The 19604-nt window shown below is 54.9% G+C and overlaps 1 protein-coding gene across 1 annotated transcript; it reads right to left on the bottom strand.

The window, feature by feature from the left end:
* Positions 1-1691: 1691 nt before the first annotated feature.
* On the bottom strand, positions 1692-13267 carry Kcnn4 (potassium calcium-activated channel subfamily N member 4). The gene is made up of 9 exons (XM_076838853.2): positions 13109-13267; positions 10106-10201; positions 8372-8793; positions 7221-7356; positions 5058-5168; positions 4819-4937; positions 4418-4487; positions 2203-2370; positions 1692-1767 (listed from the first exon to the last, which is right to left on the bottom strand). Exons 1-8 carry the CDS (start codon positions 13265-13267, stop codon positions 2206-2208), a joined length of 1278 nt encoding a protein of 425 aa, XP_076694968.2. The 3' UTR covers positions 1692-1767; positions 2203-2205.
* Between the last annotated feature and the right edge of the window lie 6337 nt (positions 13268-19604).

Raw genomic sequence — 19604 nt, 5'->3', positions numbered from 1 at the left:
ATGGAGGAACAAGTTTGGCCCGGGACTTGGCTACACGGCTAGCCGGGCCTCTTGATGGGGTGGGTATCTGGTTTCTTCCTGGAGCCCCCCTTTACTCCCCAGCCAGGCTGGGATCCAGAGGAAGACAGCATGTGGTAGAGGCCTCAATTTAGCTCTCAGGGCCAAGGGGCGAGGCTGCCCGGGAACTTTTAGGGAAATCCAAAGATAGCTCAGCAGAGGAGGGTGACTTGCAAGCTCAGCAGAGGAGGATGACTTGCAGCCGAGTTTCCCCTTGAATGGGGGAAGCAGGGGTGAATCAGTGTCTCCAGCAGGAGTGGAGCTGCCGTAGGAAGTCAGACCTGGGTTCGAGGCCCCAAGGCTACTTGGCCTCTGAGTCACCCCGGGCAGGGCCAGCCGGGCAGGGAGGGAAGGCACAGCAGGGACAGGCTGGGTGTGAATCTGGCCTCTGCAACCGGGATGCCTGGCTTCCTGGCTGGGGACCTGGGACCAGGCCTGGCCACTCCTGAAACTCAGTTTCTATATCTGTCCGATGGGGTAGGGTGGGGCGGGGAGTGGTTAACGGTGATTGTGCAGAGAACACAAAACTGGGCACCTGACAGGGCTCTGTGGCAGCCCCCTTCCTTTTCCTGTCTGAGCCCTGACAGACGCCTCCTGACCAGAAGTGAAACCAGTATGCGGGCGGTTTGGGCTCCTGCTAAGTGAATGAGTCATCCTCTAGGTTCTAGTGAGACGCAGATAGAAGGGGGCTCGGCAGAAAAGCAAGAGCAGCCACACATTGGGTGTGAAAATCAGTAACAGTAATTAACAACGATTCTCTCTCATGTATTTGGTTCTTACTAAATGCCCGTCTGTGCCACTTCCTGTTTTAATCTTCACAGCAGCTACGTGGGGAGGTAGTGCTATTTTATGGGCAAAGTAAATGTTCAGAGAGGTAAAGCCACTTTCCCTAGGTCACACTGCAAATATATGGCAGAACCAGGATGTGCAACCCCCCCACACCCGCATCTGTCTGAATTCAAGTCAAGACTCTCTCCTAGCCTCAGATCTGGTTGGGGTCACTGAGGAGCACCCAACTTATAGAGCTGATAGGGCACTCAGGAGGCCTTTTTTAATAGGTGGGGAAACTGAGGTTCAGACAGGGAAAGAGCCTTCCACGGGAGGATCTGCCAGTTTGGAGCATTTATAAAGAAACAGCAACTTCTGACTTTGTTTAACATTTATTACAAAGTATAAGAGCAGAGATCGGTGAGTTGTGTGCCCCTCGCCATTCCTCCCCACCAGGTATTCTCTGCAGCTCTGGAAAAAATAGTGTCCTCTTTGCTGTCCGCCAGGGGGCGCCGCCCCCTGCCTCCCAGACCCGGTTCCTTCAGCTCTTCCGTCCAGCGGTAACTGAAGCCTCCTAGCATCCTGGACTCTGGGCCCTTCCTGCCCTTCTCCCTGGGGAGCTGGAGTGGGTGGGGAGGCGCAGGTACCTCCACTTCTAACCGAAAGCCAGAGGTCCTCTATAGCAGCACAGTGAGAGTGGTCCTGATGAGGGCGTGGGGGGTAGTGCTGGCCATGTTCCCATCTGGGGTCTCTGGAGGTCCAAGGCTTCCCCTTCAGCGCATCCCCTGATGGCTACTGCCATCGGAAAGTCAACCCACCCAAGGCGCCCCCGCTAGTCCTCACACCTTGAGGTATTTTCTTCACAGGGCTAGGTCAGGAGTGGCAGGGAGGATGCCCTTGACCTCCATCTTGGGAAAGGAGCCTGATTGTCCTCCATGGATCCTGAGGGGAGAGAAAGAGAGAGAGATGGGTGGACAGGCAGTCCAGACGGGAGAAGGACAGTGAGAGTGGCACTTACCAAGATGGAAGCCGACAGAAGCAGTGGGCGAGGCGGGAGGCAGAGGGTGGGCGGGCTGGCACCAGGAGACCAGGTGCAGGGGGCATTTGGACATAAGCGCAGGCTGCACAGAGCTTGAGTGCCCAGGGACAGGCAGAGAGAGAGAGAGAGACCAAGCAAAGAAGGAGGGGGTCACTGAGGGGCAGGAAGGAGTCCAGGGGAGAAGGAGGGGCGCCCTCCTTTTCTCCCAGTCCAGCCCTGAACTCAGAGTCCTTTCCTCCTGGCAGAGCCACAGCCCAAGAGAAAGTGTGGCCACATGACACTGGCCACAGGTCCCCTTCCTCCGACCTTTCTTCCTGTCCAAGTCCCAGCCCCCTCACCAGCTACGTGGCCTCCTGACTGGGTTCTGGGAGTTGCTGTGGCCCCAGGGCAGTGCCCAGCAGCTCCGTCAGGGCGTCCAGTTTCCCTGCCAAGGCATCGATCCGCTTCTCCAGGGCCCGGTGCGAGCTGCTCAGGCCCAGCTGCAGGTCACACAGGATCATGTGCATCTGGGTGAGAAGAGAGGGTCAGGTGTCAGGGGCTGTCAGGGGCTAGGGTGGACTCCTCCCCACTCCAGCACTGATGAGTCCTTACTGACCCTTGAAGATTATCCTCAGTTATAATTGGTGCCCTTTCTTAATCACCCAAAGCCCAGTTGCGTGGCCAGGGATTTTTCCTGTGTGGATTTAGAGCCTCTTAAAAGCCACAGGGAGCAGGAATCCTGTTCCCATCTTATAGCTGAGGAGACTGAGGCACAGAGCACCTAGAATAGGACCTGGCACATAAAAATGTGCATCAAATATCTGTGCAATTGATAGGCCTGGCTTTGAAATCCTGACAGCCCATTTACTGCACTCCCAAACTGGGGATTCACAGTCTGATTCCTGAGGCTCTGTGAGCTTTCTTTTTCTTTTTTAGGTGCTGGGAATCGAACCCAGGGCCTTATGCATACAAGGCAAGCACTCTACCAACTGAGCCATATCCCCAGTCCCTGTGTGAACTTCCTATGGGAATTCTTGAATGCTGTGTTTTAAATTCAATAATCTTCAGAAATGACAACCGGCCCTTTCTGGCAGACCTGGGCCATCACCTCCTCACTAACACCTGCCGTGCTGTTTTTTTAAAAATATTTTTAATTGTAGATGGACACAATACCTTTATTTTATTTATTCAGTTTTTTTTTTCTTTTAATGTGGTGCTACGGATCAAACCCAGTGCCTGATGCGTGCCAAGCAAGCGCTCTACCACTGAGCCACAACCCCAGCCTGGCCATGCCGTTTTGGGGCCTGAATCTGTGACTGTGTTTACCATGGCATTGGTGCCAAGAGCCACTGTTTGAACTGTCGTGGCCTAATGAGAAAAAGCAAAGGCCACCACATGAAGAAAAGGTGCCACGAACCAGACCAAGGGCGAGTGACGTCACTGTCCCTCAGCACTGGTGGAATCAAATGGTTTGATCGAGCCAGGTGAGACACACCTAGGCTGGCAGGCAGCCTGGCCCAGCACGGGGCCCCTTCAACAGTGAGCATCCCCTTCACAATAGACTTTTACTGAAACAATGTCACCTGTATTCTTGTCAGTGATCCTAAGTTGAATTTTGCCATCTATGTTTGTTCTTGATTTGTAAATTTGCTTTGGTTTTATTGTGTAAGAGTCATTGTTGGAAAGAATTTTATATCCGTCCACATGTAAGTAACTTGATAATAAAGATAATTTGAAATCAAACATTGGGGTGGTTGTTTTTTTTGTTTTTTCCCCAGTACTTGGGATGAAACCCAGTGCCTCACACATGCTAGGCAAACACTCTACCACTGAGCTACATCCCCAGTCCTTTTTAAAAATTTTGTTTTGAAATGGTCTCACTAAGTTGCTGGAGCTGGCCTCTAATTTGCCATCCTTCTGTCTCAGCCTCCCAGATCACTGGGATTACAGGCGTATGCCTGGCACAATTTTATTTTTTTTAAGTTCAGAAGAGGATCTGAATTTTACATAAATATAAGTAGCTTTGTTCTGCTTTATTCCTTTCTTCATTCCTTCAACCATAAGCCTTTACTGATCACCTATGTGTACCAGGCTCCTGCCAAGGCCCCCCCAACCTTCCCTTTTTTTTTTTTTTGGTACTGGGGATTGAACCCAGGGGCACTTTACCACTGAGCCACATCTCCAGGCCTTTTTATTTTTTATTTTGAGACGATCTTACTAAGTTGCTTAGATCCTCATTCATTTGATCCTCCTGCCTCAGCCTCCCCAGTTGCTGGGCTTGTAGGCGTGTGCCACTGCACCTGGCAATACTATTTTATATTATTATTATTTTGGTTCCAGGGATTGAACTCAGGGGCATTTAACCACTGAGCCACATCCCAGCCCCTTTTGTATTTTATTTGGAGTCAGGGTCTCACTGAGTTGGTGAGGCTGGCTTTGAACTTGTAACCCACCTGCCTCAGCCTCCCAAGTCACTGGGTTGTGTGTGGGCCACCGGGCCCAGGTAAGATCCCCTATTTTAGAGCCAGATGTCCCTGCCAGAGGCCCAGCCTCCCCTTCTTCCAGACCTGGTACCTTGGAGATGTCCACCATGGAGTTCACTTGCTCTCGGAGCTTTCGGTGTTTCAGCCGCACCTGTCGGAACCTGCAGGGGGGCGGGGGGGGGGAGCTGGGAGTCGGTTTTCCTACAACCTGGTCCCCAGCTGGCCTTAGCTGAGGCGTGGGACAAGGGGAGCAGAGACGAACATGGACATAGCACAAAGAAGAGGTGTTGCCTGAGAGCCTGAAGGTGCAGAGGAGCCCCCACTCTGCAGCGGCCCGAGACTCCAGGCCTGCAGACGCATCCAGCCACATCCAGACCGAGATCCCCGACATTTGCTGAGCGAGACCACCCGTGGGTGTCCTGACCTGGACACGCATGGGCATGCACACACACAGCCACGCAGACAGGGGACAGGACACACAGCTGCCCTCACGTGTGGATGGCGGCCAGCAGCTTGCGCTGATGCCTGCGGGCAGCCCTGGAGTCCTTCCTGCGCGTGTGTTTGTAGTACATCCAGGCCTCCTGCAGCAGGCGGGCAGCTGACTCCTTCATCTGGCAGCGGGTGGCACAGAGTCAGTGGACACAGACCCGAGGGCTCTGCGAAGGGGCACTTCCGGGGGCTGGCACGGGGAGGGAAGGGCCAAGCTCTGGGGTGGCCCGCGCCCAGCCTACCTCTTTGGCATAATGGATGTCCATCATGAAGTTGTGCACGTGCTTCTCCGCCTTGTTAAACTCTAGCTTCCGGGCCACCACGGCCACCAGCAGGGCTGTGCAGCACACCCCCTGTGGGCACAGCAGGCACTGTGGCGTCAGGCTATGGGACTCTGGGGGCCAGCCCTGTGCCACCAACCCTCTCTAAAAACCTCCCAGCAGTCACGGGGGGCAGGGAACCATCCCCAAGTGACAACCGGAAAAGAGGCTCTGAGAGGAGAGCCAGGGACCCACAGCCCCGAGCGCCCAAAACAGGGTCATAAAGTGCACGTGTCCGAGTCCAGAGGCTCCCATAGCGGTCACACCCCACCAGCATGGCCTCTTTTACATTGGAAGAGGGAGAAGAGCTGGTCGGGAGGGGCAGACCACGGGCTCCCAAGGGGCCCCTTCTCACTACTCACTCTTAGTCGGCCATCAGGTCCCTGGGAGTGACCCTCACACTCCTGAGGTCTCTTCCCAACTCATTTCCCTCCAGGACAATCTTCAGCCCAGCCCCCCACTCACCCTGCTTGACCCGCGGGAGTCCTGACACCCTATTATGACCTTGCGCCCCTCACTCTAAACCCCACCTGGGCTCCCACTTCCCTAACTTCTCAGCCTGGCTCTGGAGGCCTTCTTCGGTCCAGGCCTCAGCCCTGGCTGTGCTCTCCCCACCTGCCTGAGTGCTCTCTGCTGAACACTTTCCTGGGCCTTCAGGGGCCGGTCAAATCCCTGCTGCTCCGTGGCCTCTGCCCTCTCTCCCTGGACTTGGAATGAATCCTCCTTGGAAGCTCCCCGTGTCCCGTGTCTCAAGTCTCAATCACTCAGAGCGGTTCACTAGTCACCAACACGGGCTCCCAGGACTGACTAGGTCCAAGCCCAGTTCTGAGCGAGTCATTTATCTCTCGGTATTTCCATTTCTTATCTGAAAATGGGCATGCCCCCTGTGGAGTGTCTCTGGGAACTCCATGAGCTGACGCCTGGCAAACGTTTGGGGGCAGAGACTGGCACAGGTACGTCCCCAGTAAAAGTAAGCCCTCATCCACCGCACGGTGGAACCCTGGGCCAGGAGGGGGCTGTGAGCCTCACGTGCCTTATCTCTCTGGGTCTCAGTTTCTCCTTCTGTCAGGTGAGGGAGAAGGTCCCATTCAGTCCCAAGGGGCCTGGCCCTTTGGGAGCATTTTCCTGGCTAAGTCTCTGCCCCTCTTTCCTTGTCCTGAAGACTCACCACTGGGGCGGGGGTGGGGGCTCACATTTCCCTGCCCCCCAGCCCCTGTCCCTATGGACCCAGGGCTTAGGCATTCAACATGTCCTCCCTAGGACATCAGAACTGGAGACTCAGATCTGGGAGGGCAGAGGGAGCCAGATCTTGTGGGGAGATGAAGACCAAGGCATTGGGGGCCGGGCCCTGGAGCGGGATGGGGCTGTGGTGCGAAGGAGCTGGATGGCTGGGTTCAGCAGGAAGCTTGAGCCTGGGGCTGAGGGGGTCTCAGTTTCATCCTTGAGAGCACAGGAACTGGGGTGGGGGTAGCTGTGTGTCTGGGACCAGTTATAGTAATGGTGCTCTCCCAAAGTCCCATTTACTGAGCTCTTCCTGTGTGCTAGGCACTGTTTGAAGCCCTTTACATGGTTTAACTCATGTAATTGTCTCAGCACCTGATGAGGAGTACACCAGCATCGGCATCCCCATTTTACAGATGAGGAAATTGAGGCCTGGAGATTTTGCAGCTTGCCTAAGATCCCCAGCGGAGAAGCAGAAGTGGAGATTTGAACCCTTGGAGCCTGGTCCCAAAGGCATGATCCTGGTGATGACCCTAAACCCTTGATAGAGGTTAAGAGACCAGATCCCCAGGTTCTAGAAGCAAAGGGGCTGGGAAATCAGGGGGCGGAGGTCCCTGGGGCGGGAACAGGTCCTAGGATCACAGTCTATGGTCCCAGGTTCTGGAGAGAGCAAGGACTTAGTGGCTGGATTCCTTGGTCTCAAAGAAAATGGTTTTGTGTCTGGGTCCCTGAGAGGGGACAGGCTGGGTGGGGAACAACATTTTCATGGGGTGTCCCTGAGATCCTGTGTTGGCTCCATGGTTTCCTGGGGCTCTGAGGATAAGCAGTTTGGAGGGGGCAGGGTTTCTAGGGACTTGGACTCACCATAACTCCAGTGCAGAGACAGACAATCTTGCCCCACATGGTACCTGGCACCACATCCCCATAGCCAATGGTCAGGAACGTGATGGGGATCAGCCACAACGTGTCTGAGAGGTGCCCAGTGGCATTAACAGCCTGCCTATGGGAAAGGATAGGTTAGTTCTGAAATCCCACCCTAGAGATGTCCAAGATGTTTGCTCCCCTCCACCCGCCATGCGCTCTCCCTCCCCATCCACACCTAGTCCCAGGATGAACTTGGGCAGTAAGTTCCAGGCTTTGGAGAGCCTCCTTTCTGCTATGCTGAGCCACTCTGGGCTGTGGGATTTGAACCTGAGTCTGGCCAGTTCCAAAGCCTGCATCGAGGCGGTCAAGGGGTTGGCACAGAGTGTGTGGCCAAGGACTGAGAGGGGACTGAAACTCTGCCTGAAGTCAGACCTGACAGGGTTGCACTCACCAGGAGAAAGGAGTGCCTTTTTCTAACTTCCACAAAGGTGCTGCATGGCCTACAAGTGGCCCTATAAAAACCCAAAAGGTGGAACTCTAAAAAATCTGTCCCTTGCTGAAGATCACCAGGTGTGGTGGCACTTGCCTGTAATCTAAGTGACTTGGGAGGCTGAGGTAGGAGGATTGCAAGTTCAAGGCCAGCCTGGGCAACTTAGCCAGACCCTCTCTCAAAAATAAAAATAATAATAATAAAGGGCTGGGGATGTTGCTCAGTGGTAGAGCACCCCAGGTTCAATCCCCAGTGTGACAGAACAAAATAAAAACCCTGAGTTTTATACAGTTTCCAGGTGGCAGCCAGGACCCAATTCCCTGCAGGGACTTTCCAGAGTAGCTGCGAACACCTCCTTTCCAGGCTCACAGCAAATTCCTACAGGACCGCTATGCTAATTTGGATCAGCAGTCCCCTTCCGCCAAGGCAGATGTAACTGGTAGCCTGGGTTTGGAGATGGGAGAAGGGGAGCCAGAAGGGTGGGCTGCCTGGGGTCTGGGGGGGCGGGGCAGGCGCTGAAGGTCATCTGTGGAGCACTGGCTTGGACTGCTGTGTGGATGGGGACGTGAGCAAGGATGGAAACTGACCTGTCCCCACCGTTGGCGTCCACGTGCACCACTCCGAGCCACCCGCCTCCCTCCCTAAGCCGCAGGACCCTCACCTCTCCGCCACCGAGAGCACCCAGGCTGTGGTGAGCCAGAGGCCAAGCGTGAGGCCGAGCAGCAGGCGGCCCGGGTGCGTGTTCATGTACAGCTTGGCCACGAACCAGTGGCGGAAGCGGACCTGGTTGAGAGCACCGATGCTGCGGTAGGACGCGTTGAGCAGGACGCCGCTGCGCAGGAGGACCGCGCGGGGCACCAGGTAGAGGCGCAGCAGCATGGCTAGTGACAGCAGCGCCTCCCCCTCGTCTAGGAAGCCTGGCCAGGGCTGCGTCCCCTTCTCGCTCGACCCCGTCGCGCACGGCGGGCCCCGCACGGGTGCAGGGTGCAGCCCGCACACCGCCAGCTCCAGCACGATCTGCGCCGCCTGCCGCGGAGTCAGCGCCACGCGCCAGTCCCGGAGCCCGTTGTCAGTCATGAACAACTGCGGGGAAGGGCGACAGGGAGGGGGTCAGGTGCAGGCCGGGCGGCAGCCCGCCCACTCTGCACCCCGAGATAAGGTGGGGCGTCTGCTGGGCCCTGGAGAGAGAGATAGCAATAGGGCGTGGAGCTGGACAGGGCTGGGGAGGGAGCTGGGCAGGATCCGAAGACCTCTCTCCACTTTCTCCACCAACCCTTAGTTTCTGCCCCCTTCCAGAACTTTCATGAACATTCACTGAACGCAGGCTGTGTGCCGGGCCATGTCCTATATGCTGAGGATTCGAATGGAACAAAACAGAAACCTCTTCCTCTTTGGAGTTTATAGGCACATTCCTGAGGCGGCTTTTAATCCTGTTCTGGGAACACATGTAGTAATTGTTCTAGCAATAACATCAGGGGAAACAACAGTCAAGATTTATGGGGCACTTCTCCCCTTTATGTGTTGTGCCTCGGTAATGCTATGACACAGTGAAAGGGATAGTACCTCCATTTTATAGATGCAGCAACCGAGGCCCAGATGCTTCAGGTGGGCGGTGGCACACTTAACTATTGCTGAGAGTGCTGATGCTGTGGCAGCCAAAGCCACTTAACTATGGCTGTTATTTTTATTCATTTTTTGCAATGCCTGAGATGGAACCAGGGCCTTTGGTATGCTATGCAAGCACTCTATCACTCAGCTACGCTCCCAGCCCCTCTAACACCTGCAATTAATGAGAATGATAATCTGTACCCTTTTACTAAGTACCTCTCATGTGCCAGGCACTGCACAGGAGCATTGCCATGCATGACCAATAATTCTAATTTTAAGGCCATGGTATAAGGAGAGAGGAAATGGAGCAATAGGACCTGGGAAGATGGGTCTGGGGAGACCGGAGGTGGGGGCATGGGGGTGCAAAGAGTTCCTCCATCTGGGGAAATATTGAGCCAGAAATAGGGAAATCAGGGGCAGGTACTAGCTAGGACCTTAGGTGACTGGCAGTTGGAATTAGTGGGAACAAAGATGAAAGACAGATCTGGGAGGCTGGGCTTGGAGTAAGGTGGCCTGGGGCAGAGCCCAGCTAGCAGGCAGCAGGGCTGGAAGGGTAGGATTCTCTGCATCAGGAGTGTGTAAGGGGGAGACCAGGGGCTGCTGGTGGGGGAAGGGCCAGGGCTGCCCTGGGAGGTTCTGTCCTACAGTCCTTCTTAGTGGGCAAGGGTGTGAATACATCAGAGGGTGGAGAAGCTTCAGATCAGGAGAAGGTAGAACATGTGGGCTGAAAGGGCACAAGGACACTGGGGTTTAGGGTTGCAAAGCTCAGGGATAGCAATGACCCTACCTGGATCTCTTTGGCATGGAAGGCCAGGATCAGGCAGAGGAGCAAGATGGTGGAAATGCTGATCATGCACTTAACCAGGAATAGGTAGAGGGCCCACTGTGGGAAGGACAGAAAACACGTGAGGTCCAGGTCTCCAGTCCACCAGTTCCCTGTACCTTCCTTAGAAACCACCATCCCTTCCATTCCCCATTTCCTAGCCCCTAGACCAGTCACTCCTGGTGTTTCAGTTCAGAGACATCTCAGAACCATTATGTGGACCCCAGGGAGATGCTGTCTTCCTTCCCAAATGGACAGTCCTGTCCCAGATGCCATGTTCATCTTCCTTCGTTCTTCTCCCTGGATTCAGACCCCCTGAAGGGAGACCTTGAAGCTCACACGCTTTGTTATTCTCCTGTCCCCTTCCAGTAAAAAAATACTGCCTGGGTTATATTATTTTTCAGAGCGTCTAGAAAAAGACCTCTGGCCTCCCCTTCACTCCTACCCAACTGATCCTGCCCTAGAATCAATGTCAATGCCCACCCAATTCCAGAAGAGACTAGAAACCACCATTCAACCCCCAAGAACATGACATCCTTCCCTGCTATCTTCCATGAGACTGAATCTTTGAGACCCCAGCCCCAGGTCTTAGAATGCCCCCCAGTTCTGTCCCCTGCACCTCCTCCTCCCCTCTCTCCTGGCTCCAAGCCCAGGGCAGATCTGGCCGGAAGCACAGGGCCTCCAGAAACCACGAGAACTCTTTTTTCCTCTCTTTGTGTGACAATACCTTGGAGGAATCTAGAATTCTAGAGGGAGGGATTTAGAGGGGACTGCTGAATTCCCTAAGAAGGGTTGGTTTGGGGTATACTGTCAGGGGAGGGGGCCACCTGGGCTCCCCCCCCCAGCCCTGCACCTGTTTCTCCTAAGGTTGCCAGCTCCCCTGGTTGGGCCTGCGCCAGGGCTCCGCCTCTGAGCAGGGGAAGAGGGCCAGTTTCCTGCCCCGGGGGGCCTCCCCCCATCCCCTCCCTGAACAATGGTGCTGTTGTCCCTAGCCCTCCCCCACCCCTTCACCCTTCCAGGGCTCCCTGGTTCCCTGTCTGTCTTCAGTGTGTCTCAACCTCATCTCATTCAACAGCACCCCCCTCCCCACACTGCAGTGCACCTCTCGGGTGGCCCTCTCTACTCTCCCACTGAAACTGTCTCTACTTGGACCTTTACCCCTCTGAATTCCCCTTTCTCTGGGGATGGTTGTTTTGAGATCTCTCTTTCTGGTGGACTTTCTGCCACTCCATATGGAATTCTCAGTGATTCCCAAGCTCTATTGATGTTGGTGGCTGTCCCTGTCTGTCCCTTACTGCCTCTTTATCTTTGTCTCTGTCTCTCTCTCCATTCCTCCCCTCCCAAGCCAAGACACCTATCATTTTTTAAAAATATTTTGTTAGTTGTAGTTGGACACGATACCTTTATTTTATTTATTTGTTTTTAGGTGATGCTGAGGACCACACATGTGAGGCAAGCGCTTACCACTGAGCCACAACCCCAGCCCCAAAGACACCTATCTTGTTCCCCTGTCCTTCCCAGGCTTTGGTGCCTCTTCCTGCAGCCCCTCCCCCAGGACAGCAGGTGTCTGGGACCTTGCAAAATGAGCTCATTAGCTGAGATGGAGGTGCAGAGGGGACAAGGAAGTTATCAAAGCAGTCATTGAAAGGAAGCGGAGGAGGGCCCGCTGCTTGTGTGAGAACTGCGGATCGGGGATGCAGCAGCTTTCCCAAGGTCCCACCCATGGACTGGACGCAGTGGCAGGTGGTGGAGGGAAGGAAGAAATGTGAGGTGAGGACAGGGAGGAAGAGAGTGGGGTAGGAAGGACGCCCTTGCCCCTTCCCATCTTCCAGGCTCCCCTGCCCCACCTCCCCTGCTGGGCGCGGTGCTGAAGTGTGGGAGCGCCGCGTAGGCCCCGGCCATGCTTCCTGTTGGCATGGGCTTCGGCTGCCCCACCTCCTCACTGCCGCTGCCCTCTCCCTGGCCGCCTGGCCAGAGGAAGCTGGCCTGCCTTGACCTCCATGTGGCTGCTGGTTACTCCAGAGCTGCCCACTCCCCCATCCCCAAATCTAAGGCTGAGCTTCACGTCCCTATCTTTAGCAGCCCCCGTCCACCACCCTAAGCCCAGACAGGGCTTCAACCTCTCCTTTCCTGTTGGGCAACTCTGTTCCTTCTCAAGCCACTGATTCAGACCCTTGTCCTCCATCTGTCCCTATCACTGCCCTGACCAGGGCTGGAATGTGCCTGTAGCCTGCTGAGACCTGTTCTGGCCCCACCTACCCCCCTCAGAGTCAGCCCTTTCCCCCAAAGAAGTGTGAGAGCGCCTAAGCCTCCTTCTCCCTCAGACTCCGGAGCCTCGGTTCAGCCCCTCTCCCCGGGACCAAGGAGTTCAGGCTACACCAACCTGCCTCTCACTGCCTCCCAGGTGAGCAGCACGCAGATCTGGGGGAAGCTGGGCTTCTAAGTGAGGTGATGGGGGACAGGAGGTGCTTCCACTTCCCACCCCCACCCGGTCACTGTTCTGGGCTCTGCCCCTGGCAGTGCAGGCACTGGGCGAACGTTAGATAAGGAGCCGCGCCTACTGGAAGAAGTTCGCCTTTCTCTCCACCCTCCCTTCACCAGGCTGGGGCCATGGGGTCAGCCTTCCTCTGACCTCCACGGGGCCTGCACCTCCAGGGGTCCGGTTACAACTTTTTCAAGGACTGAAACACTGTGACCCTGTTCCCTCCCCAGCTCTTGCAGGGAGAGACCCCCACATTGAACTCCCCAAGGTCTCAGGAGCCAAGGCCCCAAGTCTCCTCCTCCCTAAGACCCAGAGACCCAGAAACTCACTCCTCCCTCAACCCAGGGGTCCACGCCCAGCCCTCCTCCCTCCGACCCAGGGTCCAGCTCCAGCCCCCTCCCTCAACCCAGGGGTCCGACCCCAGCCCTCCCCTCTCAGAGCCAGGGATCCAGGCCCAGCCTCCCGTGCGCGAAGGCTGCACTCACCGGGCACCCCCCAAACCACAGCATCTCCGCGTGCAGCACCATGAGTCCGATGCCAATTCCCGCCAGCGCCAGCGCCCAGCCGGCCAGCCACTTCTCCTGCTCCAGCAGGCGCTTTCGCCGCCGCAGGGCCCCCAGGCCAGACACCAGCTCCCCGCCCATGGCCCCTGAGGTCTTGGGGCTCAGCCAGCTTCCTGCCCAGGGTCCCCCACCTCGTAATACGCAAATGGCAGCCACTTTGGCTTCCAGGCGGGCGGCCGGCTCTGCTCGCACTGGGGCTTTGGCTCCGAGGCACCGCGGAGCCCTGTGCCCTCTGGGGAGTGGTAACGTTGGCGGCTGGGCAGGGCGGGGAGGGGCAGGGGAGGTCCCTGGGTAGGGGGAGGCTCCCCAACCCCCCCTTTCCACACTAAGGAGGGGCTGGGGTGTGTCTTGGGGCAGAGCAAGAAAGAGGCATCCATCCACGTGGGAGAGACACACACTGCCACACAGGGGCTGTGACCAGAACGGTCTGCACCTTGTGATACCACCTACACCCACCACACCCAGACACCACAGGACACAGGAGAGGGAGCCTAACACACTGGGGCCCGCAACACAACCTTCAGAGTGACTCACAACTCCCCACAAACTGAAATCTGCAACCACACCCAGACACCACACACATGGTGTGACACACGCCGGCACTTAGCAAGGCAGGCAGTGTCTCCGGCCCACATGGCCACCCAAATATTGTCCCCACACAAGCACAAGCATTACATTCAAAACTGCCACAATATTCTCTGACACAGTCACACCCAGACATCACACCTAGGGCAATGCCTATCTGTAGCCACACAAACAGAACAAGCACTACACAAACACACAATACTATTGACACAGTGATACCCAAACGCCACTACACCCAACACATACAAGGCAGTCATGGTGTTCCGCACTCCACACACCCATGTAGCGACACCCAGTACACACAAACACACAACACCTAGGCACACGGCCATGGCACCCCCCAGCCACCCAGCTCATAGAGAAACACACACTGACACACATCGCAGTGCATGGCCACGCCAACGCACATGCTCATGAGGATGATTCACAACACACACTGATTCACCCGGACACACAATATGCCCCAGTGTACAGCGTGGTTCAAATGCATGGTCAGAGACCCGGATCAATGGATGCCTGCTGAGACAGACACAGGACAATACCCTAAGGGGACCCAAGCAGCACAATGTATCCTTTCTTTTTTTGGTACCAGAGATTGAACTTGGGGATACTTAACCACTGAGCCCCATCCTCGGCCCTTGTTATTTTTTATTTTAAGACAGGGTCTCACTAAGTTGCTTGGGGCCTCCCTAAGTTGCTGAGGCTGGCCCCGAACTTGCAATCCTCCTGCCTCAGTCCCCCAGACTGCTGAGATTACAGGCGTGTGCCACCACACCTGGCCAGACTGGTACATCTTGACCACACCATACACAACCGGGGATGATGCCCCTGAGGTGGAGGGATTATGCCCCAAATGTAACACACGCCATCCCCTCTGACCCACAAGCCACAACTGAGCGTCACATATGACACCCACACGCGCTGTATTCCAAGATGTGTGGCTGCACAACCACAAAGCATATACAGTCGTATGTAAACATATGGCAACACAACATACTGACCCATTTCCCAAGAAAAACAACCTTTCACAAACAACCACCTGTCACATAAAACACCAGATGTGACCCCACTGATTGCAGCCCACACCAGGGCGACAACAAGACCACCCAGGACCCCAGACAAGCTCATCCACAACCACACAAACACAGCACACCTTGAGTGTTCCTTGGCAGGGAAGGGAGAGGCCCCCAACAGGGCATACACCTGGATGTAAGATGCAGGGTCGCAACGCTGAGTGATACACAGTGTTACACACCAAGTTCCACAAAGAGACACAACACACAGACACACAGCAGCAAATGCGGTGCAGTGTGACCCAGAGTGACTCCCAGATTAATGTGCAGCAGGGAACACATATGTCCACACACTGTGTCTGCACACAAATCAGAACCCACCCACGGTGACACAGGGACACACTGATGTGGTCACACAAAACACACAGCAGCGCACACCAACCTCACCATGCACGGGACTCCTGCTCTCCGAGGAGCGTGTAGAAATAACCCTTCTCCCTCCCGTGTCCTGTGCCACGCAGGACCCAGGACCTGCCAGCCCCAGGGAAATCAAACACTCGCGGACAGACGTCTGGCACCACACCAAGGCAACCCACAAGGACACACCCAGAGACACCAAACCACACACTCAGACACGCCCGGTGACAAAAACACAACCCCTGGGGGTGCCTTGCCATGGGGCCGGGCACACTGTTCCTGATTACCACTCGGTGACATACATGCGGCCAACGGCGGGAGAAAGATGGAGACACACCCAGCGCACCCAGACACCACGCTTGCGTCTCCTTGGAGAAAGTGCAGCCACCGGGCGGGCGCTCCTGCTCCTGGAGAAAGTCCGTGGCCGCCAGCCCGTCCCAGCCTGGCCGCCCGCACCCTCCTTCGGCACCTCTCCTCCCTCTTCCTGTCCCTGGCTCTCACCTCTGACTCCTTCTTCAACTTCTCCTGCTCTGGGTACCTCTGGGTTCTCTCTCCTGTGTCTGTCTCGGCCACGCTCCCTCTCTAACTATGCCCCTGTCCATCCGTCTGTTTCCATTGCTTCTCCGTCTCCCTGTCTCACTGTGTCTCAGCCTCTTTGTGTCTCTGGGTCTCCCTTGTATCTCTGTCTGGGTCTCCTTCTTTGGTCCCTGGTTTTCTATTTCATTCTCTCTCTCTCTGCACCTCTGCATTCGCCATTGTCTGCGTTTCTCTCTCTCTCTCTCTCTCTCTAAGGATTGAACCCAGGGGCATTTGCCCACTGAGCCCCATACCCAGCCCTGTTTTGTATTTTATTAGAGACAGGGTCTCACTTAGCGCCTCACCATTGCTGAGGCTGGCTGTGAACTCATGATCCTCCTGCCTCAGCCTTGGGAGCTGTAAATTTTTTGTTTTGAGACAAGGTCTTGCTAAGTTGCTTACAGCCTCATTAAATTGCCGAGGGAGGCTGGCCTTGAACTTGCTATCCTCCTGCCTCAGCCTGCCAAGCCGCTGGGATGACGGGCGCGTGCCACCCCACGCTGCTTGTCTGTTTCTTTTTCCACCTGTCTCTGCTCCACGGGCTTCATTCTGTCCCTAGGATTCTTTTTCTGTCTGTCTCTTGCTGAATTGAGGTCTCTGTCTCACTCCCTACCTCCAGGTCTCCCTTTGCCGGCCCCCCCCCAGCTTGTCTTTGGGTTTCCCTCTGCTCTTCACTGGCTCCCCTGTGGACAGCCCCGTTCCTTCCAACTCTGTCCTGGTCCCATTGAGGAGCTGAGGCCCAGAGATACATTATGACCCATCTAAGAGTCAAAAGCCACAAAATAGCTCCAGCTTCTCCACAGCTTCTGTCCCCAGCTTCAGGTACTTTTGAGAAACTGACAGAGACTGACCCAGAGTCTGGGAGAGGATAAGCAGAGAGACTGAGTGGGACAGCCAAGAGGGATGCAGGAATCAAAGGGGGGAGGTCAGCTCAACGGTAGAGTGTGGTTGGCATGCACAAGGTCCTGGGGTCCACTCCTGGCACCACAGACACACAAGACAGGAACAAGGAAAATCAGAGAGATGGAGGGAGAAGGGACTCAGGAGTGAAGAGAAAGAAAAAACTAGAAATTTTGTCTCCAAAGAGACCACAACTAAAAAAGAAAAACAGGGAAGACGGACAAGGGAGAGGCCTGAGCGGGCAGCCCTGAGGGACATGGTGGGAAGGGGACCTGCCTTCAGCTGCTGAAGTTCTGGGCAGCAGGGTTCCGCGGGTAGGAAACAGCACTATCAGCCAGCGCTCTCCAGCCCAGGGAGGGGCGGTGGGGGCTGTGACTCAGGGCCCCAAAGCTTCCTGTGACTCAGCCTTGATCCCAACCCTGAAGGGGGGAGTGGAGGGAGACGGGGTCTCTGTAAAGAAAGGGAGAAGGAACACCAGAGGATCTCAGTAAGAGAAGGACCAAGGAGGGCCTGGGGGCCTGGACGCCTGAGTCTGAGGAAGGGGGGCTGGGGGCCTGGACCCCTGGGTCTGAGGGAGGAGGTACTGGGGGCCTGGACCCCAGGGTCGGAGGGAGGAGAGCTGGAGCAGGCCTCCTGGGTCTGAGGGAGGAGGGGCTGGGGGCCTGGACCCCTGGGTCCAAGGGAGGAGGCTGGGGGCCTGGACTTCTGTGTCTGAGGGAAGAGGGAACTGGATCCCACACTTCTGGTCCAGGAAGACAGAAGAACTCATTCAGAAGTTCCCAGGGCTTCTCCCTGGCCTGGTCCCAGCTGCCCCACCTTCAACCTAGCCCCATCTCCGGGTCTGGAAGGGACCCAGGTGCCTTAGGGCCCAGCCGGAAGGGGCCAAGGACAAAGAGTTGTTTAACTGGGCAGGGTGGTGGAGGGGACTGAAGAAGAGGGTGTCTCAGTGGAAAGGTCAGTTGTCGCCCAGGGCTGGTGCAGGGGAAGGCGGCAGGGCTGAGCCCCGGGGGGAAGACATCCTGAAAGTCAGAGGCCTGTGGGGGCCAATCCTCCAACCACTGTCTTTGGGACCTTGGCATTGGCGGGCTCAGGGGAATAAGGAGACTCCCACCTTGTGGTGGTTTTGGGAACTGCAGGCCCTCTGTTTACCCAGTTCTTGTAATTGAGCCTTCCTGAGTGCCAGGCACTCTCTTTCTAAGAACTGGGGAATATCATGATTAACAAAGTAGGCAACAGACCTGCCCTCGTGATGCTTCCAGGTTCCGGAAGACAGACCTCGTGGTTAGTTGACCTCAGTCTTTCATTTTCACTCAGTCTGTCACTGGACTGACTTCTCTGTTTCTCTTTTGTTCTGAATCTCCAAGAGCATGCCTTCCTCCTTTTTCTTTCTTTCTGTGTTTATTGATTTTTCCCCTTTTTTATCTGTGTTTCCCACCAAATAAGAATCGTATAAGTTATTATACTAACATGCATACATATGCACATGTACACACACACACATACACACACACAAAAATGTCCTAGAGACTTTAGTTTGTCTGGATGTGAATCTTAGGGAGGAGGGCTGGAGCATGTCTCCTGGGTCTGAGGGAGGAGGGGCTGGGGGCTCCTCCTCCCTCAGACTATGCCCTGCCTGGGATCTAACATACATACAGCCTGCTTTAGAGAGAGACCTGAGTTCAGTCCAGCTGCTGTCCCTAGCTGGGTGTCCTGAGCCTTGTGAAATGGGGATGATAATTATCTACCTCTGTCATAGGGTTCCTTGAGGATAAGGTGAGGTACACTGTCAGGAGCCTGCAACACAGGACCTGGTATGTATTTAGCACCTGTGGTACATTGGGTCCCAGGCTGGCTGCTAATGGTTCCTTCCCTGGCTGTCCTGGCATGTGTCTTCTCCCACTAAGAAGTATAGTCCCCTCTCCTTCTGTCTGTCTTTGATAAATAGAATGTGGCATAAATGATGCCAGCTAGTTCCAGGTCCAGTTGTCAAGAGCACAAGAAACTTCTGTTTTTGTGCTCTTCAAACTATAAAGCCACCATGCTGTAAGGAAGCCCAAGCTAATCCCTTGGGGGAGGGACTATCAGAGGAGAATCAAGGCATCCTGAGCAAAACCTCCAATATAGCCCTTGTAGAAAGTAGCCACATGAGTAACCTCATGAGATAGACCAGAAGAAGGGCCCAGCTAACCCTCAGAATCATGAGAAATGATACTTTTTTGTTGTTGATTTTAAGTACTAAGTTTTAGAGTGGCTTGTTATACAATAGTAGCAAATAGTATATTCTTCTGTTCACTTCTGTATGTTTGAAGTTTTCCACAACACAAGGGTACATATATGAACATGCGTATACGTATGTGTGTATACATAATACATGTATATACATATGAATCAATAATGGAAATTGCACTGTATGAATTGTAGCCAGTACAGTTTTGCTTCTGTTTGCCTCAGAGTCTTTCCAGTAAATCTCTGCTTGTCTTATACACTTTCTTGTCTCTCTCCATCTTTTTCTGGGTGTTGCCACCTACCTTGCCCAACCTCTCTCCCCTGACTTCCACTTGTGTCCTCCCATTGGCTTTTTGGCTGATCCTCCAACAGGCCACGCTATTTCTACCTCAGGGCCTTGGTGTTTTCTGTTCCCTGAACCTCTTCATGTGTCATTCCCTCTCTTTAATTCTCTGCTCAAATATACTCTCTTTCTTGATAATCCCTTCCAGAATGGTCTCTTTCATCCCCTTATACATCCTGTGTCCCATTTCATTGTCTTATCTTCATTATAGAAATTATAACCATGTAAAGTGACTCTATTCTTTCTTTCCTTCCTTCCTTCCTTCCTTCCTTCCTTCCTTCCCTCCTTCCTTCCTTCCTTCCTTCCTTCCTTCCTTCCTTCCTTCCTTCCTTCCTTCCAATTGAAGCCAGGGGTACTT

Source organism: Callospermophilus lateralis, chromosome 18 (assembly GCF_048772815.1).
Source record: "Callospermophilus lateralis isolate mCalLat2 chromosome 18, mCalLat2.hap1, whole genome shotgun sequence".
Lineage (NCBI taxonomy): Eukaryota > Metazoa > Chordata > Mammalia > Rodentia > Sciuridae > Callospermophilus > Callospermophilus lateralis.
The sequence above is the reverse complement of the archived record's forward strand: the minus strand, read 5'-3'. Positions and strand labels throughout refer to the sequence as shown.